Here is an 11,004-nt window from a genome sequence, read left to right on the forward strand (position 1 = left end):
AAGTTGCTCGTATCGCCTCTCCTACAGTGGCAGAGGGATTTTCAATTAAATTATATCAACGAAGCCGTGCGCGGTCTAGCTTAGGTAAATGGATGGGGCTCTGAACAACCTGGTCTAGTGAAAGGTGTCCCTACCCATAGCAAGCTTTAAACTGAAAGAGGGCAGGTTTAGGTTGGATATGAGGAAGAAATTCTTCATGTGAGGGTAGTGAGGCACTGGAACAGGTTGCCCAGAAAAGCTGAGAATGCCCAATCCCTGGGAGTGTTCGAGGCCAGGCTTGATGGGACTTTGAGCAACCTGGTGTAGTGGAAGGTGTCCCTGCCCATAGCAGGGCAGGCTGGAACGAGATGATCTTTAAGGTCTCTTCCAACCCAAACCATTCTATGATTCTGCAATTCTGTGATTCTAAATCTGTGTAGTGTTTTTTTAGTTACTTCTGTGTCCTGAAATCCCATTTTCTTTTCAAACTGTGGGCACAAGTCTTGCATTCCTACTGAGGTGAGTGAGTCTGGGGGGGCTGTACTTCTGTAGCTCAGGGGCATTTTTAACTGGTATTCAGGTGCCCAAGTCAGCCAAAGGGAGGAACTGGTACCTCCACCTGCCCTTCCCACTTTGGGGCATCCCTCCTGGATGATGTACCTGCTCAAAGGTCAAGCACATACCTGCAATGCAATTCTTAATCAACTACCCTCTTCATTAGCTTCATGATACTCAAGAATTTCCTTTAACTGCACATATCCTCACTAATCTTTTACAGAATCTGATTCTTCATTTTTAAAAGGGTCCTCTAATTGTTTTGTCTCTCTCTAACCATGTTCTGTGCCGCCTTTTTAAAAGCATCCATCTTAAAGGACAGACAAGTATAAACTAGACAAAAGAAAACCATTTTTTAGTCATCAGGTATTGGCTGATAAAACCCAGCCCAGCTACCATTGCGTCCTGGGTATTTTTACTGTTTCTATGCTTTCTTCTACCTTTGTAGTTATTATTATGGCTAGAAGAATCTATGAGATCATTTTCTAACTTCTTTTGTGTAGTTTTTTACCACATGTATAGCAGAGAAGAGTATGAACATGTAACCACCAGACTACCACCACATTCCGCACATAATTCATTCCTTCCTAACCCATGCTAAGGCTAAAGAATGCTGCCTTAAACATGAAATTGTATCCTGACAATGGGCGATCCCAAGCAGTGTCCAATTTCTGCTTCTGCAGTGAAAACCTCAGAACTTCACAGATACCACCCTAGAGGAGCATGCAATTGCCAGGCAGTGTGGTTTTTTAGCATATGCTTCTCCTCATAGTAAAGGTACCCACAGTTTGTGCTAGCTTATTGCACTGGTGCATGGCAGAATTTCCCAGAAATTCTGGACAGTTCTTGGTTTATCAAAGGATCTATCTAGGCTCTTATGGGCATAATTTTCCCACCTGCCTCATTCTACTTTTTCATGCCTTGGTTCATGCATATCTAAGGATAACCCAGGGCCCGTTTTTTTGATTACTCTTTGATACAGTTGGATAAAAAATGTATGCCAGAAAATCCCATCAAAGTCTGAGATCGGAATTAGTTCTCCTGGAGAGAATCTGAAGAGTTACATTTATTTTTCCAAGAAGGATATCTCCTAAATTACAGACCACAAGAGAGTCTGCTGCTGCTGCTGCAGTTCAGCAGCCATGCACGTGGGTAGATACTATCCTGGAGCTTCTTCTCTCCTGATAATCCTACTGACGACTCATGCTCTGTCTATCACAAAATCCCCTGCGTGTCCTCCTACTCACCTGCTTTTTCTATCAGATGATTTACTTGCAAAAAACAAAATCTCTAAAGATGCCTGGATTATTTCAGAGGTGTCTTAGACAAACAACAATATAGGTAATAACTGGAAGCCAGCATCTCTTGGACTGAATGTGAATGTTCCCCTAAAGTCCTCCGTTGCTCAAAATACAGAGGCTTGTCCCATTTTATTTGTGTGGTGGAAAATAAAGACTGGATAGACTGATCCGATATATTCACTTGCCAATGCTTACATGACTGATTTCTGCACTCTAATCTCCTGTCATTTCTAGCCCTATACGGCCACAAAGTTGTGGAACTTGCAAAATTCTCACTGGCTACATGATTAGGTTTTCCAGAATCCCAAATATTTTACAATGTTATCTCTTTGAATCAAACATTATATTATATATTCTGTGGACCTGCTTGGTTTTTAACCAGCCAGTAAGAAAAAAAGGGTATTTAGCTCTTAAACCTTTTATTTGAATTAGCCTTCAAGATAACCCATAAATACCAGTTTCAGATGGAGATTTAAAAAGTGACAACAGAGAATGGAAAAAGATATAGCTTTGGGGACAGATTTATTTGTCAAGTTGGGCATTTAGTCATCCTTTATGATATTCTTCTGGTAGCAGCCACAAGAATATATATCAGCATTCGTACTAGAATAATAACAATTATTCTAATTGATTCTAACAGAATCTAATTCTGAGTAAGCACCTGAAGATTATTTGAGATTCACAGAAGGATGGAAATACTCCAGGTAATTTAATCTGTCAGTCCTCAGATTGTGGGGGGGAAATGCCATGTAAAACCTCACTACTAAAGTTAGGAGATGGTTTTTTTTTCCTTTGCTTTCTTTGCTTTGTGGGTCTACAGTCTAGAAATCATGCTTGCTCATAACCCTCCTCAAACCTAGCACCAGTAGAGGAATAGGACTAGGTAGTTTTCTCCCACTGTTCCTGTTATAGGAGGAGGCCACCAGGGCAGACTGGCAGAGCAGTAATGCCTTAAGCTGCTGCAGCAGAAGCTCACCTGCCAAAGGCCAGATTTACCTGAACAGTGCTGCTGCCTGCCCTGTGAGGCAGGGCTTGCCTGGAACACCTCGGGTTGTCGGGACAGAGCAGTTGAATCCCAGGCTGGAGGAAGGAAGTCCAGAGAGCTTTAGGCATACTGGCCTGCAATTGCAAAGACTCATTCACATGCATTCAGTGCAGGAATCTGGATGCCCAAAATGAGCTACTGAACAGAGTTCCCTTCTGGCTACCCAAAATTATGTATATTGCTGAGTCATGCCATCCTCCAGCTGGTGATTATGGTCTTCCTCACCACTTCCTGCCATATTAGAGCAATCCAGTGAGAGGCCAAGAGAGAAGACCTCTGGTTTATGCAGAATTCAGTGCTGTGCATACCCTAATGACATCCCTGTAAACATCTTGTTATTGTTGGAGAGCATACTGACTTTTTGTAAGAGCAGCTGCTACCCTCCTAGAGGGTAGGGCAGCCCTCAAGACAACCTTCAGAGAGTCACAAGAAATAGGACCTTGGAGGACATCCAGTCTATGATCCTATCCATCTAAGCTGTTCCAGAAGGCTGCTTGCCTAAACTCTACCTGGTTGCCTTTGAGTTCTGTAAAATGTCATGCTCCAGCAGAAAATCGTAATATAAGTATTTGCATGGATTGAAGAGAGACTCTGGTAGAAGTTCTGGACTGTCTTTTTTGATTAAACCCAAACCTGTAGTGTAGGATCTGGAACACACAATGCAGAAAGGGAACTGTGCCTATTCCAGTAGAGAATTCCATGTCAAAGGCCTGCTTTTATACATTTCAGAAGAAAAAAATCTCAACTTCTCGGAAAGATAATTTTTAACTTGTGGTGTTCTGAGGTTTTGTTTACTATCTTGCACAAACCCTGAATTCTTATAATTTTTCATATGAAGGGCATACATAAATAGTTTCCTAGGAGTTGAGAAAGAGCATCTAGTTTACATATAATGAGAAGATTGTAGTTTTCTTTTTAAAATACAAAGAGCTTAATTATTTATACTGCTCTGAGTCCAAAAATTCTGCCTCCTCAGTTCAACAAGCAAGTTTTTTTAGTCCTCCCCTTGAAAAATGAAGGCATTCTAGATTTTAATTTTATGGTTTCCCCAAAGGGGGTTTTATAATGGAGTTTTTTCCTGTGGACAAAAGTATCAGGAAAAGAAATTAGGAAAAAGTAAGCAACTGCCTTGTTTTTATCGAAGTACACCCACTCTTCTGGGTGGAACTAACTCAATAAGTGAGGAAGAAAGATGGAATTATTGGCAAATGAGATGAAAAATACGGTTTTACTGTAAAAAAAAAAATTGCCCCAAATGTATTTGTCTTTCATTTTTGTGGGCTTTTTTAAAAGAAAAGTATGTAACCCCTCTCCACAGAAACTTCTGGTCTGATGAACATGCCACATCTTTTAAAATGAAAATGTACATAATGTACATGATGTAATTTTCTGGAACCTGAAGTACCAGTTAAGAACTTCAGGGCATATCCGGTGTATCCGTAGTTTATAGTCAAAAACAACCCTAATTCCTCAGCCTCTGCTGCCATCGCGTGGCCATGAACCATCCATTAATGCTAAAATTCACCCAATCCTCTTAACTTGTTGCACTGTGTTTCCTCAGCTTTATTTACCAGGTTCATTACCCATAACACAATCTAATTTTCTTCCTCAATTTTCAGAAATATCATGAATAATTGACGTTGATTTTTTTTTTCCTAGTTTCTGGAGATTGAAATATTGTTAATGCCAGACAGTGAGCAAGTTGGTCATGCAACACAACAAACTGCTTTGGTGGGTTTGGTTTTCGTTCTGCTACTGGTATCCCTCTGTGAAACTGGTAATCAGTGGGTTAATGTATTAACCCACCTTGTCCATAACGCTGTTTCTTTCCCTAAGGAGTTCTATCTGCTATTTCTTTTCTAGGAAGGAAAAACAGCTGAGCAGAGAACAGATAATACATATGTCACTTCATCTTCCTGCTGTGAAACCACAGTAATCCCACAGAGATCTGCTAAAAAAGAAGAAATTTTTTTCTGCATCTAGCTAAAAACTTCCACATGTCGAAAAAAAGTGTTTTAGGATAAAGAAAATTACTTTTCTGTGACAGGAGCATCCTGGAATCTTCTTCCTTGGTTAACGCTTTAAGTTTTACTATGCTGAACTATTCTGAGTGGAGAGAAAACAACATATCTGTGAGGTTAAGCTTGGTTTTAGATATTCAAAGACAAAATAAAATAAATAAAAATTCTGTAGCAATCTAGGCCGTACACACTACAATACCATGTACCCCTGTTTGAATATCTATACAAATTCTCCTACTTCAGCATAGCTCAGAGGATTAAAAAATGTATACTTTTACTGATCTTTTCAACGGTTTAGCCACATGTTGGTGTTTTATTCATAGACAATTTTTAAATTAGTTGATGCATTGAAAGGAGGCATTAATTCCTTCCTGATATTAAATTTCCTGATTGCAAAGATTGTAAAGAAAGTACTCACTTAAAATTCTCAGATGTAATCAGAACCAGCTAGGTTATATTTTTAGACTGATAGGAAAATAAACTGTCTCCATGACTCATCAAGATATTTTAAGAATTCATTTGCGTGATAATTTTTGTTGCAGTCACTTTGGCTGATTGTGTGCTTACAGTCAAGTACAGGTCTGTCTTGTATTACAAAGGCACTCAATATGCACTAAGTAATACCTAAAAGGTGACTTAAGCACCGAATAATATCCATGTTTAATTTTAATAATCTGCCAAAATAGTAACAAACATTGAGTAACTCAAGCAGAATCTAAATGTTCTATGTTTTGTCACAAGAAAATAGTCCCAGTCACATCATTATGTAATCCTAAATTCTAAGAATTAAGATTTCCAGTTCGCTCTAATAGACTTGTTGAAATCTGTATTTATTAAAAAAACAGCTAGAAATTTAAAAAAAAAAAATCTGTTGCTGAAGAAGGCCAAATGTTTTGCATAAAGTAATCATTTTTAAAATATGTTTCATTTAAATTTGTGTCTAATACTTCTAAATAATTTTCACCCTTAACATGCTAAAGAAAATGTATGAAATTGTCTAAAGGAAAAAGATTAATTGGACATATTTCTGACTCTGCTGAATTCAGCTGGAGCCATACTGTTGATGTAGGCAGAACAAGAGTTTACCAAATGTATATGGAAGTTATTTGGTTGGGGGTGGGTGACATTACTATAAAGCATTCTAAAATGCTTTGGTTTTGTGTTTGAAATACCAGATACAAATATTTATTCTCTTTGAAGGGATTATGAAGGAATGAAAATAGGTAAATGAAACTGAGAATGTTTTACTTTATGCTACAGTAAATACTCCTTGGAGACAGAATGAAATTTAACCTGGATTCAACACCCTGTACTCTACTGTACTCCTACAAAAATTCTCTAAGTCCTGTAGTAGCTTCTGTTAACATTTTTAATGAAAAAAAATTGTAAGATAAATGCTCTCAATATATTTGCTCGCTTTCAAATTATTTTATACTGTACTGTCTCATATTCTCAGCTTTCAACATGTCCTGGATCTTTGATTTCTGAACAAAACAATCAATTTTAAATTAATAGACATTTGTGAGAGTTACACTCAGCTATATAGCAAAGAATTTAACGTTCGTTGTAACTCTTCTGTGAACACTTTACACTACACAAAACAAAGTTTTATTTAAATATTAAATATTTAAATATTATTTAAATAATATTTAATATTAAATAAATGTTTTAGAATTTTTATATTATGAAGCAAATTGGTCTGATGCTCTACTAACCACAATTTTGTATTTAGCAGTTCTCCACCTGTATTCAAAGGCAGGGAACTGGTTTCATGTAGATTAGATCCTGCAAGAGTCATCCCAAGGGAGACAAATATTGAGAAGACTTCCTGTTGCAGCAGCTGTTGAAGATATCTTCAACCACCTAAACAGAGAATGAAACAACACCTGCTACACCTGCTGAATTGAAATACATTTTAATTGGGAAGAAGTTAAAGTTTAAGGGAAGAAGTTAAATCAAATTATCATTGAATCCTAGAATGGCCTGGGTTGGAAGGGACCTTGAAAATCATCCCGTTTCAACCTCCTGCCATGGGCAGGGGCACCTTTCACTAGACCAGGTTGCCCAAAGTCCCATCCAACCTGGCCTTGAACACTTTCACGGATGGGACATCCACAACTTTACTAAAATCTCTGAATCAACCCTCTTTCAGTTTAAAGCCAATTTCCCCTTGTCCTACCACTACTAGCCTTTGTAAAAAGTCCCTCTCCAGCTCTCTTTAAGTAGCCCCCATTTAAGTGCTGAAAGGCTGCTGTAAGGTCTCCCTAGACCCTTCTCTTCCGCAGAATGAACAACTTCATCTCTCTCAGCCTGCTTTCACAGAAGTGCTCCAGCCCTCTGATCATCTTCATGGCCTTTTTCTGGACCCACTCCAACAGGTCCACATCTTTCCTGTGCTGAGGACCTCAGAGCTGGACACAGTACTCCAGGTGGGGTCTCACAAGGATGAAGTAGAGGGGGAGAACCATCTCTCTTCCCTGCTAGCCACAATCCTTTTAGTGCTGTCCAGGAAGCTGTTGGCCTTCTCGGATGCAAATGATTGCCAGGTCATGTTGAGTTTCTCATCCGCCAACACATGACCCAAAAAATTCCTTTTGAATCCTATGTTCCTTCCAATTTTACCACTGTAAAGGGCTGAGAAATACTTCCTGAGGGAGTGAAGAATCATGGAATAAAAACATAAGGATGCATAGGAATAGAGAGATAATAGCAAGACTAGCAAAGCTCAAGAAGGGGACAAGCAGAAGCAGTTATTCCTAGTGCCACAATTACTGATTTTTTTCCACGAGCACTAAGAGTACCAACATAAACACAGCCTGGCTTTCTTCCTCTGAAATTTGAAGAGCCTCCAACATCGAACACTTTCACTGACTTCATTAATTCCCTACTTCATTCATACTTTAAGGAAAGAAAAATCTATAATATGCATGAGGGAGGCTTAAGAAATGCTGAATTGAATTTTTCAAACGCGCTTTTTTTCCTGTTTCCCTGCTGATAATAAATATTAGCAACATTAAGAGCCTTCTTCCCTGCTCTAATGGAAAACTTCTCAGATGTTTTATGCATGGATTTGGAGCTTTTTAAATGTTCTCAAGACAGGTCACACTGACAAAAGATATTTTTCCCATTTTGTCATATGAATGCTAAAGGTAAAAAAATATAAAAAAAATAAAATCAAACAGAACATCACATTTAAAACTCTGAGGTTTAAAGTCACTTTGCCCCACCTCAGAAGTGCTGCCTATTGAAATCCATTCCAAGAGCAGGACTACAGAGAAATGCAGTGGGACCGGCTTGCAATTGTCCACTGGAATGTCAGTAAGAACATAATGACTCTACTCCAAACCCCAAATGATCACAGAACAAAAAATAACATAAAGACAACCTAGTGCAGCCTCCTAGTTAAAAAAGGCAAATCAAACTGTGACTCTTCATTTGCTTCTGTCAATTATTATCTATTGCTTAAGCAAAATAAATTGGGAGACAACATGAAAGAACAATCCTGTGCCCTTTCGTTTCTGCTTAATCTATAATCCATTACTGGTGGGTTGAGGCAATCGTTTTATGAAGCACTTAGAGAGCAGAGACCATAGTGCAAATAGCATGACTTTCTGAGAATGTAGAACTCTCTTCCTCTGAAAAAAATGCAGTTAGAGTTCAAAACACCATAGTGACCACCTTGTTTTTTCATACACATATAATATGCAATTACTCAATTGCTTGGAAGTGTTTGTAATATGAGCAGCATACAGCCTTCTCTTTATCAGCTCTGCAGAATGCATTGCAGGTCAGAGGACAACCTTTTAAAGACTTAAAAACCCCCAATACTGGAACTGGAGGATCTGATGGGGATTGCTTGAAATAGAAGGAAGTTATTAACATTATTGCTATTGTCAGTGTAGCAACATATTTACATAGTAGACAAAAAAACCCCAAAAACAAAAAGCTGAGTACTTCTCAGTACATGTAATTTGTTTCAGTTTGCCTATGGCATGTCACATATCTGACCTTGTTAATATTCCCATGAGAAACCAACACAAGGCAGGGAGGAGTCAAATGCAAAGACAAACCTCATCAACCTGTGCGAGTGGATCTTTTTTTCAGGCACGCAATCTCTCTTAATTGTTGACTAAACTACTGGTTTTGTATGTCTCAAAGGCTTTCTCTAATCATCAACAGCCACATCTTTCACTTCTCAGTCAAACGTGTATATGCACTTATAAGCCTTCTAGACCCAAGGACAGTCTGCGTCCTCTTCTTTCTCAGATGTTTGGGATTTTTCTTTTCTTTAGTTTTTGGGTGACTCGAGGATTCTTCAGCTTAATGGGGATAGGACTTGAATGCGGGAGAACAATCTGTTGCAAGGAACAACCAGTTTCCTCCTTTGGACATTGCAGGTTCCTCTGCATCCTAAAGTCTAGTCCTCAGTTCAGCCAAATTAGTCTCTCCAAAGATTCCTAAATTCATGTTGTTGATGAAGCCTCCATGTTCTGTGAATTAAGCTATCCACTCCAGCTGCTCACACTGTAGTGTTCCTTCATGATAAATCCTTTTATCTGTGGTGTCCAACACACATTCCCAGCAAGTCAGGACCAAGACCTGAATATGGGTGCTCTCCATCAGCAGAGGAAGCACCGTGTTGATGACAGTAGGTTTTCCACCCATTCAGATTCCTGTTTCTGTAACAGCTGAAGGGAAAAAGAAACAAACCCTAGATCATTCCTGCCTCTGCTTACCAATTCCCATACTCTTTTCAATGGCTGCAGTAGCTCTGCCCCCATGTTTCCAGAAGCTTTGGACGGCTGACTGGACAGATATTTTAAAATTTCTTCAGATCTCTGCAATATGCTCTTATTAGTTCACCTTTCTTAACACATCAATTAATTACTCTGCATACTTTGATCATGCTGATTCTTTAATGAGAAATCCTTAAAACTGTACAAACTGCTTTTGCTTGAGAAGAAGGTGATAAGTAGAAGATTTCTGCTTGTCAGGTTGAACAGTAAAACATGCTTGATGTTTCAAAATCCCAAATCCAAATAAGCAAAGCAATCAGAAACAACCATTTGGTTGCAAAGTCTTTAGATATTACAATGGGGTTCCATGATAGTTGTCAAAGCAGGAGTGGAATCCCCCATTGCTGCACCAAGCAGACTGTTTGGTTACACAGTATGAAGATGACAGCATTTTTCTCTATGGAAAGCTGAAGTCCCTTTCAGTATTTCTCTATGTTAAGCTGTGGTGCAATATCCAAGTGCTTGTTCATAGTGAACAAGAAAATGTTGGGCTGAGAATGCTTTATGTCAGAGCAGAATCTCTATGGTAAGATCTGTCCTAGAAAGGGAGAACAACTGAAAAAGGCCATATCTCTTTTTCTTTTCTTTTCTTTTTTTAAGATTTTAAAATTTGGTTATAGCAAGAAAACACAGATAAGGTAAGAAGTGAAGAGTCTCACCAAGCAAGGTTTGTCTTCTCTCAGCAGTTCATGGAACCAAGCCATAAAATAAGGAGAGGCAAAGTACTTCTGTGTCCCATGCTGCATGCCTGCATCTCAAATAGCAGATGCTCAGTTCCAAGATTTTTGTGTTATCAGCTGTGCTCCTAGGACTTTGCCAAAGAAAAGATGCAGATACTGTGCATCTTTTTCTGAAGCTGAATGGGGGAGCATCAGAGTTAGTAAACATATGAGGGCCTCCAAGCAACAATCCATACAGCTGAAAAGGGAGCAGGCAGAAATTCTCTTGGGAGTTAGACATACCTCTACACCTCTCTGTTCCTCACTAATGCCTTATAACAGCAGTGGTAAGTGGAAAAGCAGTTGCACACTTCAGTCTCACGTAAAATATTTAGAGAGCTATTGCTGACTAACCAGTGCTGCTTTTGGAAGCCTCCATGTCCCCTCTCCCTCCTGTACGATACAGGACTCCTGTCCTGCGCAAATAACAGCGTTTGGGAAGGGGACACGCTGACTACCCCAGAATGACTGAGTTTCCACCCGCCTGCATCAGCCGCTCCTATCCGACTCCCCACACCCTCCCTGCCTGAGGGAAAGCGCCGGGGCAAGGCGACACCGAAGGCGGCCCTGGATGGCACCTGCCGTGGG

The 11,004-nt window shown here is 39.4% G+C and overlaps 1 protein-coding gene and 1 long non-coding RNA gene across 2 annotated transcripts in view; both read right to left on the reverse strand.

Moving 5' to 3' along the window:
- MIB1 (mindbomb E3 ubiquitin protein ligase 1) overlaps positions 1-4,367 on the reverse strand; it is an 85,703-nt gene extending 81,336 nt beyond the window's left edge. Inside the window, exon 1 of the mRNA XM_018075174.2 lies at positions 4,286-4,367. Coding sequence (XP_017930663.1) covers positions 4,286-4,367 — 82 coding nt within the window. The remainder of the gene's footprint in view (positions 1-4,285) is intronic.
- Positions 4,368-8,977: 4,610 nt separating this feature from the next.
- Positions 8,978-10,950, reverse strand: LOC108640355. The gene is made up of 2 exons (XR_001921123.3): positions 10,357-10,950; positions 8,978-9,589 (listed from the first exon to the last, which is right to left on the reverse strand). It is a non-coding gene; the product is annotated as an uncharacterized LOC108640355 (long non-coding RNA).
- Positions 10,951-11,004: the final 54 nt, after the last annotated feature.

Source organism: Manacus vitellinus, unplaced genomic scaffold (assembly GCF_001715985.3).
Source record: "Manacus vitellinus isolate BGI_N305 unplaced genomic scaffold, ASM171598v3 scaffold_1_pilon, whole genome shotgun sequence".
In the NCBI taxonomy this organism is placed as follows: domain Eukaryota; kingdom Metazoa; phylum Chordata; class Aves; order Passeriformes; family Pipridae; genus Manacus; species Manacus vitellinus.